This window comes from Haliaeetus albicilla, chromosome 2, assembly GCF_947461875.1.
Source record: "Haliaeetus albicilla chromosome 2, bHalAlb1.1, whole genome shotgun sequence".
Lineage (NCBI taxonomy): Eukaryota > Metazoa > Chordata > Aves > Accipitriformes > Accipitridae > Haliaeetus > Haliaeetus albicilla.
Window position 1 is genome coordinate 32,539,878 of NC_091484.1, and position 20,106 is coordinate 32,559,983.

The 20,106-nt window shown below is 44.4% G+C and overlaps 1 protein-coding gene across 1 annotated transcript in view; it reads left to right on the top strand.

Annotated features, from left to right (window-relative positions):
- Positions 1–20,106, top strand: part of ITGA9 (integrin subunit alpha 9) — a 230,582-nt gene that overhangs the window by 14,798 nt on the left and 195,678 nt on the right. Inside the window, exons 4-8 of the mRNA XM_069770014.1 lie at positions 1,576–1,699; positions 10,063–10,130; positions 12,469–12,598; positions 14,170–14,255; positions 16,875–16,943. Of these exons, the coding sequence (XP_069626115.1) occupies positions 1,576–1,699; positions 10,063–10,130; positions 12,469–12,598; positions 14,170–14,255; positions 16,875–16,943 (477 nt within the window). The remainder of the gene's footprint in view (positions 1–1,575; positions 1,700–10,062; positions 10,131–12,468; positions 12,599–14,169; positions 14,256–16,874; positions 16,944–20,106) is intronic.

The window sequence follows — 20,106 nt, forward strand, 5'->3', positions numbered from 1 at the left end:
GTCACGGGTGGCAGCCTGCGCCATGCAGTGCGGTGCAGAGCTTTCCGTGGCCCCCGGAGTCCCTTGTTATCCCTCTGTAATAGCCATCTTCAGGAGATACGTGCTTCTCCTTGAGTGCTGGAAGTTAGGAAAGCAATAAATATCAAAGTCCAAATGCAGCACTGCTAACAGCAGAGCAGGTTTTTGCACAACCGGTTTTGCTCTGTTTCAGTTAAAAAAATGAGAGTAGTATTACCCTTTCATGTCTTTCTGGTGTTAAGTGTATGGGAAGGGGCCTGTGTTGACTGCTGGATTGAATTTTGAGCTTCCCAGTGGCTGATACGCTTCCCTGGTCCTTTACTGGATAGGTAACACAACTGTGCCTCTCTTATGGATGTGTTTTTTTTAATGATGTTGAGATGCCCCCATGGGCAGCTCTGAGGTGCTGAGGCAGAAAAGTGGGGTAGCACAAAGGGAAGGAAGACAGAGGGTGTCTCGTCTGGGGAGGATAGGGTCAAATGTGGGGATCACGAATGGGGCTGCCGCAAAGTTTCCACAAAAAGTTTAAAGTATGTGGAGGAGATGATTTGTAGCATAGAGGCTGCTCTGTTCACATTGGACCAAGCCTTAAATGATATAAATTGACACATCTACACTGACTTCAGTGACTTAGACCAGCTGGAGATACGGCCCAGCATGTGCTCAAGTTCAAAGCCCTTGCTGTTTCACATTTTGTTTCCTTTTATTCCAAGTAACCCTGAGCGTCAGACAACTTGTGGTTTGCCTGGCAGCAATGCAGTGTTAATTTTTGAAGCAAATGGGTTCTAGGAAGATGTGAACCAGGCTCTGCATTGCTTGTATCTGTGCCTGTGTGTGGCACTTGTACTGAGCAAGTGTCCAGGTGAGACTAGTTTAGCTCTGGTTTTGCAGGGTGATCTTATTCTTCACTGTGAAGAGAAAGGCACCCTGATCTCTGTAGCTCATGTGCAACTTGACTGATGTTGCCACTCTTGTTGCCACAAACCTCTGGCATTTTCACTTAAATTCATTACCAGTAAGCAAAGCCCAGCTCTTCTGTCACCAGAAACAAGGCTGCCTTTCCCAGCGAGACAAGCCTTTGACTCGCACATGCATCCTCTGGTGGGATAACCTTCTAATATGGTCTTAGTAACCTTCTGAGTCTTAGCATCCATTCTGATCCTCTTATGTGTATTCTCAATGTCTTTATTGCTGTTTTTCCCCCTTTTCTGGCTTGGCTGGGTTCCGTTAGTGCATTTTTAGTTAGAAGAGCTTCACTGGCTGTACAGAGTCATACACAGTGAGAGATCTTGAAGTCTGCAGCGTGAGCTCTGTCTTGCTGTGAGACCTGTTGTTTTCCTAGTCATGCACCTGTGAAGGTGAGATCTGAGCTGTGTCATGAGCTGCAGAAGATAAGTGAGAAGATACTTTATCTAGAAAGAGTGGGATGTAGGGAGAGGACAATGGGGTTGTGGGGGGAAGGTGATGCTAAGAGGTTCTGTTCGTGCGTTCTCTGCCTTGGTCAGAGGGCTCTCCTGTGACTCTGGGTCAATAACGCATGTGATATGATCTGTTTAGGCATGTGCGCACCGCTGGAAAAACATCTACTATGAGACAGAGTACATCCTGCCCCATGGCTTCTGCAACATCATTCCCCCCAACCTGCAGCCCAACGGGAGGAAGCTCTTGCCCTGCTACGAAGGTAAGGAGTGTGGGGCTGGGAGCGGGGCTCACCTCCCTTGCTGCACCCTGTCTACAGCTGCTGTGTTTTCCCTTTACTTCCAAAGCCATCCGCACTAACGCTCGTTACTGATTTTTTCCTTTTTGGTTTTTGTTTTTGGTAACATACGGCTGCCTTGGAGCACAGCTGGGGTGGTGGTTGGGTCTTGAATGAAGTTGAGAGAGTAGCACAATGACTGAACGGGTGCTGTGAGTTACTGTGCATGGTCACACTTTACTAGAGGAATAATACGTCTCTGAACTGTGTTTTTGAGACAGCAGCTCTCTCTTCCCTTATATGAATAATCAGTAGATATTGATCTGAGCTTGGCCTCTCACGCTTTGCTGTGGCACAGAGTAAAAATCCTGAATTACATTGCAATGGGGGACCAATTTGCCCATCTTGTGGAACCACTTTCATTTTTGTGTTGTGATTTCTCAGAGGACTAGAGCGGGAGAAAAAGGGCTGCTTTAACACCTTGCTCACTTTGGGGAACTTCTGCAGCAGTTTATATTAAACTGCTGCTGTGTTTCAGGTGCTGTTTGGATGCTCCGAAGGTCTGGGTTTGGGGTCCACAGAGATGGAGGGCTCCAGCTCTGAGCAGTGGGTGGCTGCGCCTTGTTGGTTCTGTTCCAAATCCCAAGTGTCAATGTTTTAATTTTCCAGCTTTCTGGTACATGAGACTTGTATCGTGTTTCCTTTCCTAAAGACTTCAGAGAACAGTGTGTTTTGGGTCTCCTCAGCCAAGAGCAATTAACTAAACCAGAGGCATGAGTGTGTTGTTAGGAAGAAGATAGGATATCTCCTAAGTTATCTTGGCCTTCAGAGAAACATTTGGGGGGAAGCACCCTCTTGGTTTCTCCTGTCTGTCCTGGGCATTGTCTTTCCCCTCTTGCTGTAGGAGCCTGAGGAAGTGTGGGAGTTCGGAGGCCAAGACACAGCAGGGTTTGTTGTGGGCAAGACCTCTGGTTTTATTTATTTACTTGCTTTTATTCATTTCCCCCCATCCACAGTTGGCAGCAGCCAGCAGCAGGCTTGCTGCTGACATTAGTAAGTGGGAAAGGGATAAGGCGGGGGATGTCCCGGCAAGTTTCTCCGCTGCTGGTGAGCGGCTGTGTCCCAGCTCAGCAGCCTGTGAAGCCAGCTCTGTGGCAGAACTGGGTCCACTCCATGCCCACTCTTTCTCCTGAGACCTCTTCACCTTCCTCTGGGCTTTGCTTCGGGACCTGCCACCGCAAACCCATGCGCCTGGAGATGGCAGACACTCATGCGTTGGGCATTTCCCAGCCCTGAAATTGGTCATTATTTGAAATGTGAGGGATTTTGTGTCTCTTGACCCAGCCATGCCAGCTGCTTTGCAGCAGAATACAACTAAACTATGTAAGCCTTCTTGTTGTGAGCACTGTCCTGCTGTATTTGTCTGTCTTTTTTTTTTTTTTTTTTTTTTTTTTCTCTCCCCCCTCTTGTCAGCAAAATTGGGGTAGGGCCTCACACTGAGGTAATGAGCTGCAAATCATCCGATATTAACTTTATGGTCAACATGCACATGCAGTGACGCTGCCGTGGCTACTTCTGAGCCTGTGGCACTGCTCCTGCACTGCCTTAAAAGCGGCTCGCCTGAAGCCGTGGTGGGGAGGTGGTTTCTGGAAGAGATGAACCGCTTGTGTTTTTCTGTGCGTCATGTCTTTGGAGTAAAACTGCTGCTAATCTGACAGGATATTTGCCAGGAATTGCTAGAAAATAGAAATGTGTGGGCCTAGTACATGCAGAGCAGCCAGTGGAAAGTTGGCAGGGTTGGTGCAGTACAATGTTGGCTTAATTTCACTCCATGCTAGAGTGAAAATTGGAGGTTTGGGACTGATTTTCTCTCCCCCCACCAGACATGAAATCACAAAGTATCACGAGGGATGGCTGAATTTGTTTACTCCTGGATCTTTTAGATTTCAATAAAATAAGCTCAAAGAGAGAGACAGCCGTGGTACGTCATGCAGAAGGATTCGTTGTTTGAGGTTTGCTGTGAAATAAGATTGCAGTCATCCTTGTAACCTTTTTCCTTCACTTTCTGGAAGCAGAAGAAGCAATTCGCCTCCACTGACACTGAGGAACAGCCCAAAGGGGAGAAGCGGTGAGTCTGATAGGGATAATAAGCATGGTGCATAATGCAGCTGAAGTGCTGCCACACCGAGAGCCTCTGCGGCCGTTGCCGGGAGGCTGCCAGACCCACAGCTGCAAACCCTGCACCCGGGAGCATGCCTTTGCCTGCCGAGATCCCAGCATCTCGGCCTTCTCTGGGACTTGCCATGTGTGCACGGGTGCAGGTAGTCGCGTGCTCGTTTCCAGAAGCCCCATCGTTAGCACAGCTAAGGCAATAAGCCCCGTGAGAGGCTGGTGTGGCTGCATGGTCCACAACCAGAGCTGGCTGTCGCCTAAATGGCGAAGGGTGCAGGCCAGTCGAGTGCACATCAGCAGTCTCCATCCATCTCTGTGTGTGTGTGTGTGCACACGCACCTGGAGACGGATTATTCACTTGTATAACAAAAGTCTTGTGCCAGAAAGGGAGAGGAGTCTGACCTTGGGACAGACGTACTTAATGCATACAGTATGTTTTCTCTCCACATAAAGCAGGCTTAATAATTAAAGATAAAGGAGGAAATGGAATTTTCCTGACTGGATGGTAGTGGTGCAACAACATAGTAGTCTCAATCCATCTTATTCTTGTCCGGCTTCCCTGAAAGGGCTGACAGAAGTCTGGAAACGATTGAGAGCTAATGAGAACAGCAGCAAGCCTAATAGTTAAATGCAATCTCTCTGAGTAGGAACTAATCTGGTTTATATGAGCTGGTGTCCTTTGTGGTATAGCTGGCTTATGGAGCCACAGTCTTCTAGGCAGTGCTTTCACTTGGTTATTTTTCCCCATAGTTTTAATGGCCTTCCAAAAAAAGGGAGCTGCCTCTTCATTCCCCTGATGCATTCAGTTTGCAAAGAAGAAGGGTGGCTGTGTCTACTGTGAGAAGCAGCCCAGCTGGTGGGGAGAGATGGGGTGGCTTCCTAGTCCTCTGCGGTAGGAGTTGGTGGCGGAGGTGGGCAAGACTGATGGACCCTTTGGTTAGTAAATGAGGGGAACAGCACATACTCACATGCCTCGCCTCCAAAGGGATAAGCAAGTTTTCCCACAGGGTCCAGACCACATCTGGTTTTCTGGGAGCCATCAAAACATCCCTGCTTTGTGGTCCAGACCCACTACCACAATGCTAGGTCAGAAAGATTACTACTGTTGCATGCTAGAGTAGTGAAACACTGTAAGATAGGAAGGAAGAGACTTCCAGTGCGAATGATAATTGACTGTAACTGTCCACTTTGTTTCCATCTGTCAAGATGGTAGATAGAGGATTTTATTGCACCCTGAAGCTTATGCTATGTTATGGCATTGAAGTTTGCTTAGAGACTTTTAGAGTGGTTTGCTCGGAGAAGAAGTTGTGGAGCATTTACCTTCAAAATCGTCACACATCCCAGCTTATCCTTTTTATTTGTATGTTGTTTTATCCAATTACTTCTCCTCAGCCTTACTTCTCTTATAACCTGAGAGCATCACGGCTACAAACCACTACCACCTTCTTCTCTTTTTTGCTTTATGTATTTATTCATGGCACATCTTCAAAGTCGCAGAGGCAGCCGCCTCTTCCAGACTTGGCCTCATCTTACTGCTTTGCTATCAGCTGTTGCCGCAGCAGTTAGTTTAGTGTCTTGTGGTCTGTGTAATCGGGGGTGCACAACAGTCTGCAGGCAGACAAGAAAGAATAATAAAGTATAAAAAAGGATCTGTTTGTGACAGCAGTTATTGCCTGGAGCTATGCGGAAACTACCGAATCCACTGCATGCGCTATCTAAGCCTCACGCAAATGTTGCTACTCAGGTGTGCAAGAGCTGTGAGCTGACACAGTAACTGCACAATTTCCTGCTGGTTGGTCATCTCACTGCATTGATGGATGGATGGCAGCGTCGTACAAGTGACAGGTGTCACTAGTGCGCACTGAAGTGGAGAGGAGGTAGAAGCAGTCCTGGTTTTCATGCCTTTTGGGCTCATCCGCTGCTTGGGAGAGGCAGACTGGCTTTAGGGAGGAGTCGGAAGTCTGTGGTGCTGGGATGTGACTGTCCAGGACAGGGTGGCTGTGCTGGGCTGTGACCATGGGTGCATGGCTGGAAAGGAGCCCCGCCTGGGCGTGGAGTGGGGTGGGTATGCTGCCGCAGATGGGAGTTAGGTGGGCTGACAAGGAGAAGGGGTAGTTTTGTGGTGAAAGGGTTATGTTGGAATCCAGGAGCCCAGTGTCTGTCCAGGTGAGGCTGCGGGCCCCCTGAGGAGGACTGTGTCTGTCTGGATCCCCCTGAAAACGTGCTGATCTCTGCTCTGTGTCAGTGGAGCTTTAAACGCTCAAATAGTCTCAATGTCTGGGGTGTTTGGGCCTCTGTGCTTCTGTTCCCTCTTGCGAAATGTCACTAAAGCCATTTTTTCTCTCAGAGGTGTTAGGAAAACAGGTTAATCGGTGTGTGTGATGTTCTCAGACCCCATAATGATGCGATGGAGTCTTGATACCTATAGGGAGGAAAGGAGGGTCATTGCTTTGCACTGTCTCTGTGTGTCATGCTGCACTACTGTAATGAATCCATTTCTTCCTCTTCTGTAAGCTCCTTTTTTTTTTTTTTTCTGAGAAGCATTGTCAGGTATTTATTCAAATCAAAAAGTTTTGATGTCTTTTCTTCAGTTCACAGAAGCATTGGTTGTATCCAAACTCTGAATTTACTTGAACTGCTGCAATCCCATCTGTCCACTGTTAAAACCAAAGCGTAACTAGTTATTTAAGTTATATGTAGGGCCATTAGTTTGAGCACATAGTACTGGCAATATAAGTGACTTAAAAAACACCAAACAACACATAAAGCCATGAACAATGTCTGTGAAAGTATGAGCTTCAGTGGATGTACCAACTTGGTTTATTCTACAACTGTTTAAACCACCAAATCTTTCCCATTCCTTATGCATTGCAGTTAGTAGTAATTCGGTTCATTTAAAAAGTAATTGTTTTTCATTGCCTGACAATGAAAACAATAATGTGTGTGTTTCTGTTCTTTCTAATACATATATTGCTGATTTTCATCAGCTGTGTTGTGTCCTCTGATGTTGGGACTTTTGTTTCAAGTTACTCCTAGATCTGAATTTGGTTGCCTTTTTTTTTTTAAAGTAGGCAAAATTTATATTATAATAAAACAATGCTGTGAATTCGATAAGCTTTTTGACTTGATAGGAGAAACGGTTTAATTTTTGTGCATGTATTGTCTTATTGGAAGAAAATCATCTGTTTACCCTAAGAAATGAAGCAATTTTGCATGTTTGTTAAACACAACCGCGTGAGGCTACGGATCCACCCACCACTCTTCAGTAACTGGCTTGTTCCATTGCTAGAGCTGCTTCCCTTCCTTCTGCCGCCCTATGATTTTGCATGCCCTTGGTTTTTCTTTGCAGCCGAATTCAGGGGACGGCTCGTGGGCGCCTTTGGATGGGGCCTCTCAGGCGGCTGGAGTTACATGGGGCGGTGGTTCGGAGACCTTCAGGCCTCACCCAAGTCTATGGCAAAGCTGTGATGGCTGGAGAAGCCGCCATCATGTTTGAGGCTTTTAGGTGTTGCTGAATTGTGAAAAAAGTTCTGGGAAGCCTGTTTATAAAAGGAGAGGAGAAATCTGAAAATCCAAAACAAGAAACAAGTTTTGTTTGCCTCCCATCCCGTGCTGAGGCATTGCCTGCAGTCATGTCGTTATTCGCCTGACCTAAATCTTTCACTGCGCAAGTTAAATATCCTATGGCTTTTTTCCTCTTTCATTTTAAAGCAAATTGAGCTGTGTGTTTTTTGAAGGATACACTTAAAGAAACTGTGAGCCAAGCGTGATACAATATTATAGGGAAATACAACATTTTAAATCCATCAAATTGTCAGTGGGGCCCACTTGCAGGAGTTGGTTACAGGCCTGACACAGAGAGCTATCGAGGCTTGCTCTGAAAAGAAATGTATGCGTAAGAAATCTTCTTTCCTTATGTCCCAGATGATGGGCTCATTTGGCTTTTAAGAGGCCGTACCCTGGCCAGGGTCGTGAGTAAGATCTACCAGGGACCATGGTCTCTAGTACCTAAAGGGATAGTGAGCCCTGTGGTCTCCTGGTGGGCTGGGGGCCTGGCTGGCAGGTCGGGTTGGCCATGGCTGTGCGGACCTGGGGTGGCTTTTCAGGCATGAGCCTGAGCCCCTCTAGCCCTCCATCAAAAAATATATATACCCTGTAAAGTGGGATTTAAGAAGGCAGTCTCTAAAGCCTTGAGCTCTGGCATTGCAAATGCTTCCGGCCAAGTTTAGCAGGTAAGGCAGAAGGATACTTCCAGACCTCCAGGGTGACAGTGGCTAGTGGCATTTTGTTTCGAATTACAGTAAGTTGAGTGCAAAATCGGGGAGAGGCAAGGTCTGTTCACACTTCAGTACATCATGTGAAGGGAACACCTTGGCTGGAAGTGAAAGCATCCGAATAGGATGGACGTGGAACTTGCTGCATTTCATCCTATGAAAGGGTGGGAATCCTGCTGTAGCGAAGACAGGGTCTTATGGACGTGCACAGAGCATTATTCTTCAGGAAATACAGAGGGAGAAACCTTATCTCCCTGGCTCTCTGAATAAAAAAAAATGTTCATATCGATAAACAGATTTATTTTTTTTCCCAGGGAAGGAGTGCCTGGCTCTGTGAGAGACTGTACATGGAGAGCTAGTAATTCAGAGCCCCAGCACTTTCTGAATAGCCGTGAGCAAATATGGGCTTCATTTCTCAGTGGAATTGTTGTCATGCATTCCCACTAGGAAACCCAAGTGTGCTTCTGGGCCTCCTGCTCTGCTGGGACACACATCTGCTTTGGCAGGACCCTGCCTCAGCCAAGGGCGTTAGGCATTTGAGCTGTAATTTGTGGATCAAGTCACTGTTCTGCATGGTCTCTCCAATTAAACCTCCCCCCTGTGCAACTGGTATGACCTCAGCAAATTCCTTAAAATCTGAGCATCTTTATGATGTTAGGAAGAGACTATATATAATATATAAAAGGGGAATGGGGCGTGTGTGTCGCTATATATATGTATATACACACACATACAATGTTTTGAAATAATTCTGTGAGAAGGCAGCAGTTTATGATGAATTCCTTTTGTTTTTCAGTAAGATAAAATGCAGTTCAAAAGGAACGTGCTTGGTTCCAAAGAGGCAATTTGCTCATTGATTTCATTAAAATTTTTATCATTTAGCAATGAGTTAATCGTGCTTAAAAAAATAATTCACAATTACCAGGCTATATGGTGAGTGTTTTTGGAGCCTGAATTACTGTAATACACAGGAAGTAGCAGTACTGGGCACTCGTTATTATGGTAAATATTTGAAAATAATGCTTGGGAAAAAACGTGCAAAAGTTCTGATCCAGCTCAAAGTTTCAAATGCTCCTAATCTGAAAGTGTTTGGATTAAAGCAGGGTGGAAAGTGATTTTCTCCCCCACCCCAAACTTAATGTATTTCTAGAAATATTTTTTTCCTCTTCGGCAAAAAGATAAAGTAAAAATTCCTCAGGTTTGATAGGAGAAACAATTGCTACATAAAATACAGAAACAAAAACTGTGGTGATGCTGGTTGGTTCCCCTGTGAACTGGGAGCTCTGAGCAGGTGGCTGTGAAAAGCAGCAGACCTGAGCATCCCTCAAATGAGACTGTTGTCTGATCACTTAGGAATGCAGCGCCCTCTCCTCACTCACTGCCTCCCTTCTGGGGGAGAAGGCAGTGAGTGAAGGAATGTTTATGTGGGGGGTTCTGGTGACTGTCATTGTAGGGGAAAATCACTTTGTTTCTCTGAGGTAGTGATGGGCCTGAGGTTTAAACCTCCTAGTGCAGGGTTGGTGGCACGCAGGCATGTGCATCACCTTTTGCTGCCCCCTTTCCAGCTGTGCTGCTCTGGTTGCCAGAAGTGGAAGACTCCTGATGCACCTTTACTGGGGTGATGCTGCTGCTGTTACCATGTTACTGTGATACTGCTTGTTTAGCATCTCTCTCGGCAGCACGCTGGCTGTCCCCCCGGTTTCAGGCCCCTTGCTTTAACCCCCGATGTAGGTGAGGATGCTGCCATGGTGCACATTGGTGGCAGATCCGTTGATAAACCCAGGAGCCCTGTGTGGTGGTGTCTCTCCAGGCTGTGCGTGTGGCAATGCAGATGGCTCAGGTAGAGAGTGCATGCCATGCCAGGGATGACCATGGTTTGTTTTCTTCCCTTCTCCCATCCAGAGTACAAGAAGAAGTACGGAGAGGAGCATGGCTCATGCCAGGCAGGGATCGCGGGCTTCTTCACTGAGGTGAGCAGGAGTGCACGCACGGAAGGGATGGGGTTGATGAGCAGCTCTCCTGCTGCATGCCCCAGGAGGGGAGTCCCGAGCACGGCTTGGACAGCGGGCTGAGCGCTGGGCATGGTCCCTTCCTGCCAGCAAACACCCTCCTGCCTCGTACAGCCTCCCGGGTACCTGCATCTTGCACGCCTGCCCAGTGGTTTGTATGTAGGTGTATATGTCTCTCAAGGTCTGTGGACAAGAATGAATGAATTGACTCTGGGAAATGTCCTCAGGGAATGTTTTTATTGTGTACATCCCAAAACTTGCATAGAGATATTTCTGTGTCTAACATTAGCTCTTTACTTTAAGTGATGATGTAAAACAGTCCTCCCTGAACGGTTTTGTTTATGTATGTGTACATGTGAGCATATGTACGTATGTGAATATCTGTATGCACATACATATATGTACATAAGATAAACACTTTTTTTTTTTTAGTTCTGCTTCAGTTCCTTATTGCAAAAAGATGGGGAAAAAATAGCGTGGTAAAATATATGCTCCAGAGCTGTTCTAAATACTGGAGCATATTCTTTCCTTGACAGAAGTCTATCAGCCATGTTTTAGTTATGTCAAGGATTAATTTGTTCCCTTATATATGAATTGATGGGGTTTTGTAACATTTCAGGGTTGGGGTTTTGGGGGGTTTTTTGTTTGGTTGGTTGTTGTTGTTGTTTTGGTTTGGTTTTTTTTTTTAAAAAAAAGCTATTTCAGTGTCAGGCTCCTCGTTACTGTCATGTCAAGTATATACTCGCTCCTAATTATATATGCAGTAATTTGCAGAATTTATTGTCCAGGCTGATAAAAGCAGAATAAAGGTGTCATCTCTGAAATGGCAGAAGGTGATTTCCAAGTAAACTGGGATGGCAGGCAACGTTGCTACAGTGGCAGTCTTGATAACTGGATGTTCAGCCAGCAGCAGCTGTTTCCTGGCTTGTCTGCTCTTTCCAGCCTATTTTTGTTCCCATGCTTTAAATCCTTCTTTGCTACCCTAGTTCAAAAGATATCTTTGAACTTTCATTGCTTCAGCCTGATGGCAGCTCACTGAGCAGGAAACACAGATAAATGGCTTTTTGGGTCAAACAGGCAAGCCCCTACCGTATATTCAGTGCTGCTGATGGTAGTCATTCCTGCCGGTAAATGATCCCTTGACCTCAAGGGCATGGCCCCTCCCAAGGAAAAAAAGCTGTTGCCAAGCATATCCTGCTCTTTGGTCGGGTTTGCAATCCTGTCTCCATCGTCTTATTAGAAAAATCCCTTGTTTAACATCTTGCCCCAACTGGAACTGGTCACCCGAAGGGAACCCGGGCGTGGGAGCGTTTTCCCACAAGGATGGAGTCCACCCGTGGCCTTGCATTGAACGGAGATATGAGGCAAAGCAGCTGTCATCCTGTCTTCCCCAGGGATGGAGAACTTACCTAGGGTTAATGCTCCCCAGGCTTAATTTGGTCCCTTGCTGGAGGTATTTAAAACCACATCCAGGAGTAAGGTTTCCCCACAGGGATGCTGAATGTTTTGGGACAATGTTTTCTCAGTCTCTCTTGCATGCAAATGTACTTTGGATTTTGATTCAAAAGCGTTATCCATGAGCATCTGCCTTTGAATGCTAGATCAAACTTTGCCTGATTTCTAGTCTTTTAAAACCCTGAATCATGCTGGGTGTCTCTAATGAAATAGAACCAGATTGTCTCTCAAAGAGCAGAGCGTATCTGAGGACAGAACAAGGCAAAATGTTCCAACCATGACATAACACACCCCCTGGTTTTTGAGTGCATGGCAGCTCTTTAGCTTCAGAGTAGTAAAATCAAAATCTTTTGTGCTGTGTTCTTCATGACACAGATTGGTGTAGCATGTCAGCCAGCACTGTGGCACGGTCTGTAGCTGAGTGGTGGGTCTGGGTGGGCTGGCACTCTTCTGCCACTTGGTGAAGGTCTTCTGGAGGATGGTTGGGAAAGGCAGCAGGCAGATAGAGATTTTTGGGAGGACTGTGTTGTCAGGGATAAGTTTGATGGTTAGTAAGGGCAAAGAAGGTCTTCTATTGAAGTGGCAGAACAGTGAGCAGAAGTGGGCCATAAAAGGGGAGACCATGTGTCTCTAGGGTGTGTGCAGTGACCTCAATGCTTGGGAAGAAGGATACTAGCTACATGCACACAGAATAGAGATTGTTATAGATGGACTTATAACTGGTGTTTTAAGTTAATATCCTGTCCCTTCTCCTTTACTGTGTAAAGCATGAATTTTTGTCCAGTTTTGATACTTATTTTTTTCCCCATCCTTTCCCCCAACCCTTCTGTTTTTCCTGTTGCAGGAGTTGGTCATCATGGGGGCACCAGGATCTTATTATTGGACAGGAACTGTCAAAGTGCTGAATCTCACTGACAACACGTATTACAAGCTGAACGATGATGCTGTGATAGCCAGGCGGTACACATACCTTGGTAAGCAGCTCTCTGGTGCTCACTGTGAGAATGGATCAGTCCAACAACATATTTCAAGGCTTTGATGATATAAAGTTAATACTGATTTTTTTTTTTTTTTTTTTTGGTGGTGTAGAGTATTTCTATGAAAAGCGTGAAAGGAAAAACATCTGAATTAAAGGGTTATCTACCTGAAAAGAAATATAAGCAAATAAGCAGCCAGAATATTCCACTTTTGTTTGTTTGTTTGAAAAAAATGTTGCTGTAATTTTTTTGGACTAATACAGAAAATGCATTTCGACTGAAAAGCAAGTTGGATGGTAGTGGGCCTCCTACATTCCTGCTTTTGCCTGTGATGGACAAATTATTTGTCGTTGGTTAGGCTCCACGTCTGCTTACACCTGTCTTTAAAATGGGTACAACACATAATTACAGACTGTATATTGCAGATACAAATTTATTTCAACAAAAATTTCACTATATAAATGAGTCATTGGCAGCAGAAGGAGGTTGTGAAAGGGTTGAGTACATCTTTAACTCAGTTGGGTTTACTTGCTCTAAAACCAGCTAATGTTCCAAAAATACTTAATTTAAAGGCTTCCACCTAGTCCCGAGTGCCTAAGACTGTTGAGACCTAGAAGGCATTTCAGTCAGTAGTTTGATATTGTTTGACTAAAGACTTGCACTGGCCTCGCTTTTTCCCTTTAACCTTTAGTCTTTGAAAAAATACCACTTGGAAGATGCTGCTTGGTGATAGCTAAATGAGGAGTGTATATATACATATTTAAGGACATAAATAGATTTTGCCACTGCTAGACCTGAATTATAGTATTTGCCATGTAGACAAGAGCCTCAATAATTTACAGCAGAAGTGCAAGGCAAATCCAAGGCTGTCTTGGAAGGAAAGCACTCTTCTTTAGTTATTGTATATCATTTTAATATATCAAATAAGACTGAATCTTTGATCTCCTTTCAAATACACTCCTTCTTGTTTTGATCTATCCTCCCATTTTTCTTCTTGCCTAAACAAAAATCTTTTTAAGCCATTAACTTCTCTGACCTCTTTGCCTACTGTCCTCTGCTCTCCCCGCCTCAACCAAAAAGGCACATAATTTTCCAAGACTTCCTGGGCAGTGATTTTGGCCAAAGGAGGACGCTTCTGTCTGGTCAATGTGGGACTGTTTCTCTTTGACATGATACTTTCTCTGCAGCGGTGTGGTCTGTTTACTCTGTTTCTGTGTGCCTGTTCCTGTTTCACCACTTCCCTTTCTGGACTCAGGTTACCAGACTGCTCCCCGTACCTGCTTCATGTGTGCTTCGTTCAGCTTCACATATACCTTTCTTCTCTCAGCTTTTGGAAGAGCACTGGAGGGCATACTGTCACTTCCCATCGCTGTGAGCTTTTGAGCAGAATATTCGTGCATCCTGAGCAGGATGGTTGTTAACACTAACAACGTGTAGCCCAGGAGGAGCAGTGAAACCCAATGAGCATGATCCAGCTGGCTGACCTGTTTCTTAGGCTCTTCCCTTTCATGATTATTTGTTTATTTATGTTCTCTCTCCTTTCCCACCCTAACCCATCTCCCGCTTAGGATATGCAGTGACAGCAGGTCATTTCTCTCAGCCGACTACCACGGACGTTGTAGGAGGAGCTCCCCAGGACGGAGGCATCGGAAAGGTGTGGCTTTTTGTCAAACAATAATGTGGTCAGATGCAACGGGGCAAAAAAAGTAATACTGATGCAGTTCCCATGTGTCTGAGAAGGCAAGAGATTTTTGTCTACAGGGTGGTTTTGGAGCACTGAGCAGGGGAGAGGTGAGATAGTTTGATGAAGTCATCAAATTTTCTTGACCTGTCCCTCTTGGTGCCTCACATCCCTCACCCCTCTCTTTCCTCTCTCTCCCACCCAATCCTTACAATAGTTATTTTAATGAGACCTAGGCAACATTTCTTTCACACTGCTTTTGTTTAGGATTTGTAACATACAGGTATCCCTTAAACCTTGCCTGGAAATGACAAAACTTGGGAAAAAGAGTTTGTCTTATGCTTGTTTTCTTCATACATTTGTCTGTTTCAGTATTTAGTTCAGATTAGCATCTCCCATAACATGAAAAGCCATTTACTAGGCAATTCGATGTCCATCTTAAAACTTTGTAATGTTTAGTGGATTAGAGTCTGGGTTTCTGCCAGCTTTACTTAGAAGTGTTGGTGATAGTCTCTTGAGAAGGAAAAAAAAAAATGGGGGGGGGGTCCTGTAGGCATACATATGTTCGATGTCCCAAAGATGTAAGCCAGTGAATGACTAGATGGAAATGGCTGGTGAGTTAGGTGTACCTGATGCTCCTGTGCCGAGTACCTGTCTGCTGTCGGGGGAGCCAGTTGAGGGTGAGTGCTGTGACCCTTATATACTTCTGAACCAAAGGTAGAGAAGTGGGAATGGGGAGAGGGAGAGAAGGGATGTAAAGAATCTGCTTTTGTCCCTCTTTCTTCAAAATCCAATCCTTTCAGAACCTGCTGCCACCATGTGCTTGAGCAGAGATGTCCTGCAGCCCCCTTTCCATCTTCCTCCCTCTGCCTCTCCTGCTTTATAGGGACATGAGTTATAGCTGAGTCATAACAGTAAGGAGTAAAAGGTCTCCACTACCAGGAACACTATCCCTTGGTTTAGGCAGATTTATTTTGGGTAGTAACCATGTCTCAGGGGTAGCAGCACAAGTGGGGAAAATGGAATAAAAGTAGAAGATGAACTTTGTACGTATACCTCACCTGGCTCGACTAGGACATATGGGATATAGCAGCAGCACAGTTGCTACTGAGAGGACATGTGCATAGGAAAGACATAGTTTCCTTATCCTAGGTGCTATGTTATGGCTGCTCCAATGCACCTTCCTTCCAACCTGTTTTCTCTGTGGAAAAGATTTAATTTCTGTGCAAGGAGGGGGAAAAAACCAGCTGCTAACATGAGATCCATGAGAAAGCAGCTGGCCCTGTAGTGTAAAGGCTACTGCTTTAGTTGCAAAAGCTCCTGTTATTCTCCCTTGGCATGGTATGTGGGTAGCAGGAACGCATGGCAAAGGAGCGGTAAGAGGTGTTGAGTACAGGATGTTACGCTGAGCAGTCCTGTTGTGCTTTCCACACTCTCTAATAAGCTAATCCTTTCTACTTCCCTGATAGAAAGTGATTAGCATTGTCACACCCTTGTCACTGAAGGTGAAGCCAAGATACCTAATGAGACTGCGTCATTTTTCCAAAGTCACCAAGGGTGTCATTAGTTAAGACTGGGTTTGAAGTTGTGACGCCCGGCAAGCTGCTTTTGCTGCTAAACGTGCCGCTGCAAAACCTAGGGAGTCCTTTATATCTAGAGCAATTGTCTGCAGTAAATCTGTGCTGTGTTCTGAGCTGAAAACAGCTTTGAACTCTGTCTCACCAAGTATTAATAACTTGACACATATTCAGCTATGTCAAGTGCTTGGCTCCGCCACGTGGCCTTGGAAGTAAGGGATCCTCTGTCCTGCAAGCTGCATGAGCACCTGCTAGGAGGGAGCCTGTCAAATGCTGGAGGAGTCTCAAAGGCTGACTGAGTCAGCCTTTCTGCCAAAGGGAGTCCCTTTCTACAAGCCATGCATTTTAGGTCTTAAATTTTGGTACAAGGTCCGTTATTGAACTCATATCAAAACTTTTATCCCTGAGAGTTCCTGGTTAAACAGGTTCTCCTGTGGAAACAGGCAATGAGTGGACTACATTTGAATAGTTTTCTGATTTACAGGTTGTTTCAGACAGAAACAGTGCAAATGCGTTGGGTGGTCTGATTGGGATTTCTACTCTGATCTTTGCTAAAGCATCATGAGGTTTGCAGCGTAGTATGTGCAGGCACATGTCCTTGAGAAGGGAAGGCTGGATAAGGGAAGGGGAGCAGGGTTATGCCTTTTCAGCCTTTTGCCCTGCTCATTTCCAGGCAGTCTCCAGATGCCACTTGTTTGAGAGTTGGAAAGTTCCTTTATTAGGTGCTTTTAAATACTCACATGTGCACATACACACATGCACACCAAAAAAAGTAGGTGACAAGATACTATTCAAGCATTTCTCATAAGAGCCCTGTGACTCATCAGAAAAATGAGGAACTCTATCTTTTGTCTTTTAAAAGAAGACTGAGCAATAAGGTGGTCATGAAATTGGATCTTGGCAATAGTCATGGCCATGATCATGATTTAGATATTATTTAGGAAGCATCAATGCTGTACCATTATGTGCTTCATAGTTAGTATTGGTTAACTTTTTTTCTTTTTTCACTTTTCAGGTTTATATTTTCAGAACAGACAGACGATCAGGCTCTCTAGTAAAGATTTTCCAGGCTTCAGGAAAAAAGGTGAGCTTTTATGTATGTGTGTTTCCTTTTAAGGGATGGAGAAGTGGGAAATAATGGCAGGGTCACCTCAGAGCATCATTTTCATTCCACTGCTTCATGAGTTGTCAGGCAAATTCTGTTTATTTTTACCTCCCAGAAGACGTAAACCTATTGTACAGACCAGCTGTATACCCTTTCTCCTGTAGCAGTCATGACTGCAAAGTCTGCTCAGTGCCCATGTGACTGAAATTAAAGGTCCTGCTGAAAAATGTACTAGTGGGTCTCTTTAGCGTTATGCAACTGTAGCAGCGCCTTCTGAGATGTGGGAAGTGGGGTGCCAGGTGAGCCTCGATGCACATTTCCTCTTAGTAGATGTTACTGGGAGATGTGGGTAGCCTGGAGCTTAGTTTAATACACAAAGCCCCAGTCTGTTTTTCTGTGTCCTGATGTGACAGGGGGGATATTAGAGTTACGCTGTCATGTGGAGGAGCAGCTTCGTTACTTCGAGATGATGATTTCACCCTTCCCACATGAATTAGTCCTGCGTTTTGCTCTTAGGACTGGTGTCTTAGAGCCGAACCACACCACACCACCACTGCCCCCCCATGAAATTTAGTGAACGCTAGCGAGATCCAGCTCCCCTCATGCGCTGTTGTGTTTGAGTGGGGAACAGCTTGTGTTCTTTACTGGGGGCTTGCTGGAGATATGTTGCAGGGGAAATGAAGTGGACAATATGTCTAACTATAGGTAACAACAAAAAGATGTCTTATTTCAAATACTGCAGTGAGGAAACAATAGCCCTTACCTGGGGTTGCCTGTGCTCTCCTGGAAGGAGAGGAAATACAGAAGAAAAAGGTTACTGGTGGCTTCTGGCTCTAGGAAGACATGCCACCCTCAGAAGGTTCTGAAGTGTCTGATTGTATCATCAAGTTGGGAGTGTCAGCATGTTTTGCTATTTTTTCCCAACAAAACACAGTTGCAGTCTTTAAAAACATGCCTGGTATAGGGCAAAACTGCAAGTATGTGTAGATGGATGGTGTGACTTGTATTTTAGGGCCTCTCCAAAATTTGTCTTTCTCTGCGCTAGCAGAATTGCAGACATCTTGAAAGGAAAAGACCTCCCGGTTCATCCAGGGCACCTCCTGTGTTTGATTGCTTCCTGTTAATTTCTTTCCCTGTTGACTTTTAAATGTCCCTAAGGATGTGTTCCTGGAGAACTATTCCTCAGCCTGATAAACAGAGCTATCAGGAAGTTTCCAGATCTCAGCCAAAACTTTCCTTTTTCAATTTAATTGTGTTATTCTTGTATATAACTTAACTAATCAAGTATTTACATCCTTCAAGTACTTCTAGGCTGTCATCTCCTCTTTCCCCATTAGCATCTGTCTTCTACAAATTCTCTAAAATCCAAATGATAATTTTATTATAAAGAGAAGGCTGTTCTAAATCACCCTTTCTTAGTTTTGTCACTGAAATATAACCAGACATGCTCAGCAATGAGCATTGCCTCGAAATGAGCTCTCACAGAATGCTGCGTCCTTCCCAGTGGTGTGAAAGTTCATTGCTCTGACATTCTTACTAGACAGACATTAAAAGCAGGCCAGTTTCTTCCTTCCCTTTTTTATTGCTGGAGGCTGAACTAGGAAATCAGATGCAGACAAGAAAAAAAGAAAATGCAGTGCCTTGTTAAAAACGTTAAGTGCACAAACTTCAGGTTCTCACAGCATCATGAACTCACCCACGCTGCAGACATACCATGTTGCAGTTAAGTAAATAATAGCCTTTCCCTGAAAACTGCCTGAATACATAGTGAAATGCTTTTCATAACTTTCGCTCCTTACCCAAGAGAAATTTGTTTTAAAACCTTAGTGGATTAAAAAAGAATAAACAAATAAAAAATCCACAAGGGAACTTAAGCTACAAAATAACTGGAATCAAATGATGTTTGAGGTCTGACCTTAAACCCACACAAACACAAAAATCTGAATTACAACTGAAACTCTATCCTTAACTCACCCCGCTATATTTAGCAGCTTTTAAATCTTATGGACTGCATAGAATAGAGTTGCTACTGCCCATCTCTTAGCATGCCCAGGAGCTCTGGCTCGTGCACCTAAACTTACTAGGCATGGAAGGCTGTGGGTCAGAGATCCCCAATGAGGAATGTAAAAGCATGCGAGAAATGTGATTCATTCTTTTTAACCTAAATAATTATTTCTGTAACCGCAATTTTTCCTACTATGTAAACAGCTCTCATTTTCAAATAAGAAGTGGTATCTTTTAATTCTTCCTTTAGAAGTTGCTTTTAATTTTGAAACTATGGTTTGTAGTTGGTCTCAAAGAGTATGCCTTGTGCTACCTAAGCAGAAGTGGATGAAGTAAGGGTGGAATATCATTCTTGGTTTTGGTTTCCTTTTTGTGTTTAAATGTGTTTTGAAATTCGTAATGTGGGTGCCAGCTGGGAGATTGTTAGCATTTAATGTTAACCTGTATCAAAAATTATGTAATGAGATTAATGTATTTCTTAAATTTAAGCAGTTAAGTTTTATCAAGCAATAATAACTGGAGACTGAAAGTGGCTTAGGTTTTTTGTGTATCAACTGAAAAGCTTTTATTGAAAGTCATCTTTCTGTGTCAATTCGCCTGCCTGTACCTGAGAGGAAAGGCTGTGATCAAAACCCACAACCAGTACTGCTATTTTGAAGGTGACTGATACAAATAGATACAAACAGAGCAGGGGAAGATAGGCCACAATCAAGAGGTAATTTTAGATGCCTCTTTTTCATGGATACCCTACCCCTTGCCTATTTTTCTTTTTTCTTTTCTTTATTTCTTTAAGGTATCCCCAGAAGATCTGTGGTACCCAACTTGAAGTCTTTTTAGGAAGTCTGGTACTGGGCATGACTAATCACTAGCCAGGTCTTGGTTTGGGAAACTTATTTCACCCCTCTCTGATTTTAAGCATTTGATAAGTGAAAGCTAGTCTAAGAAAGCTCTTTAGTGTCTCACTTAAGCATGTCCCAGGGTATAAATTTTATTCTGTTGGTAAATTATCCAAGCTGATACACTGTACAGTAAAGTGTTTAATTCCTGCCAGAATTATCCCCTAAGCTTTCTCTGTAGGAGTGCTTGTGAGTGATAAAGCAGCAAGTCATCATTTGAAATAATTAAAAAAAAAAAAAAA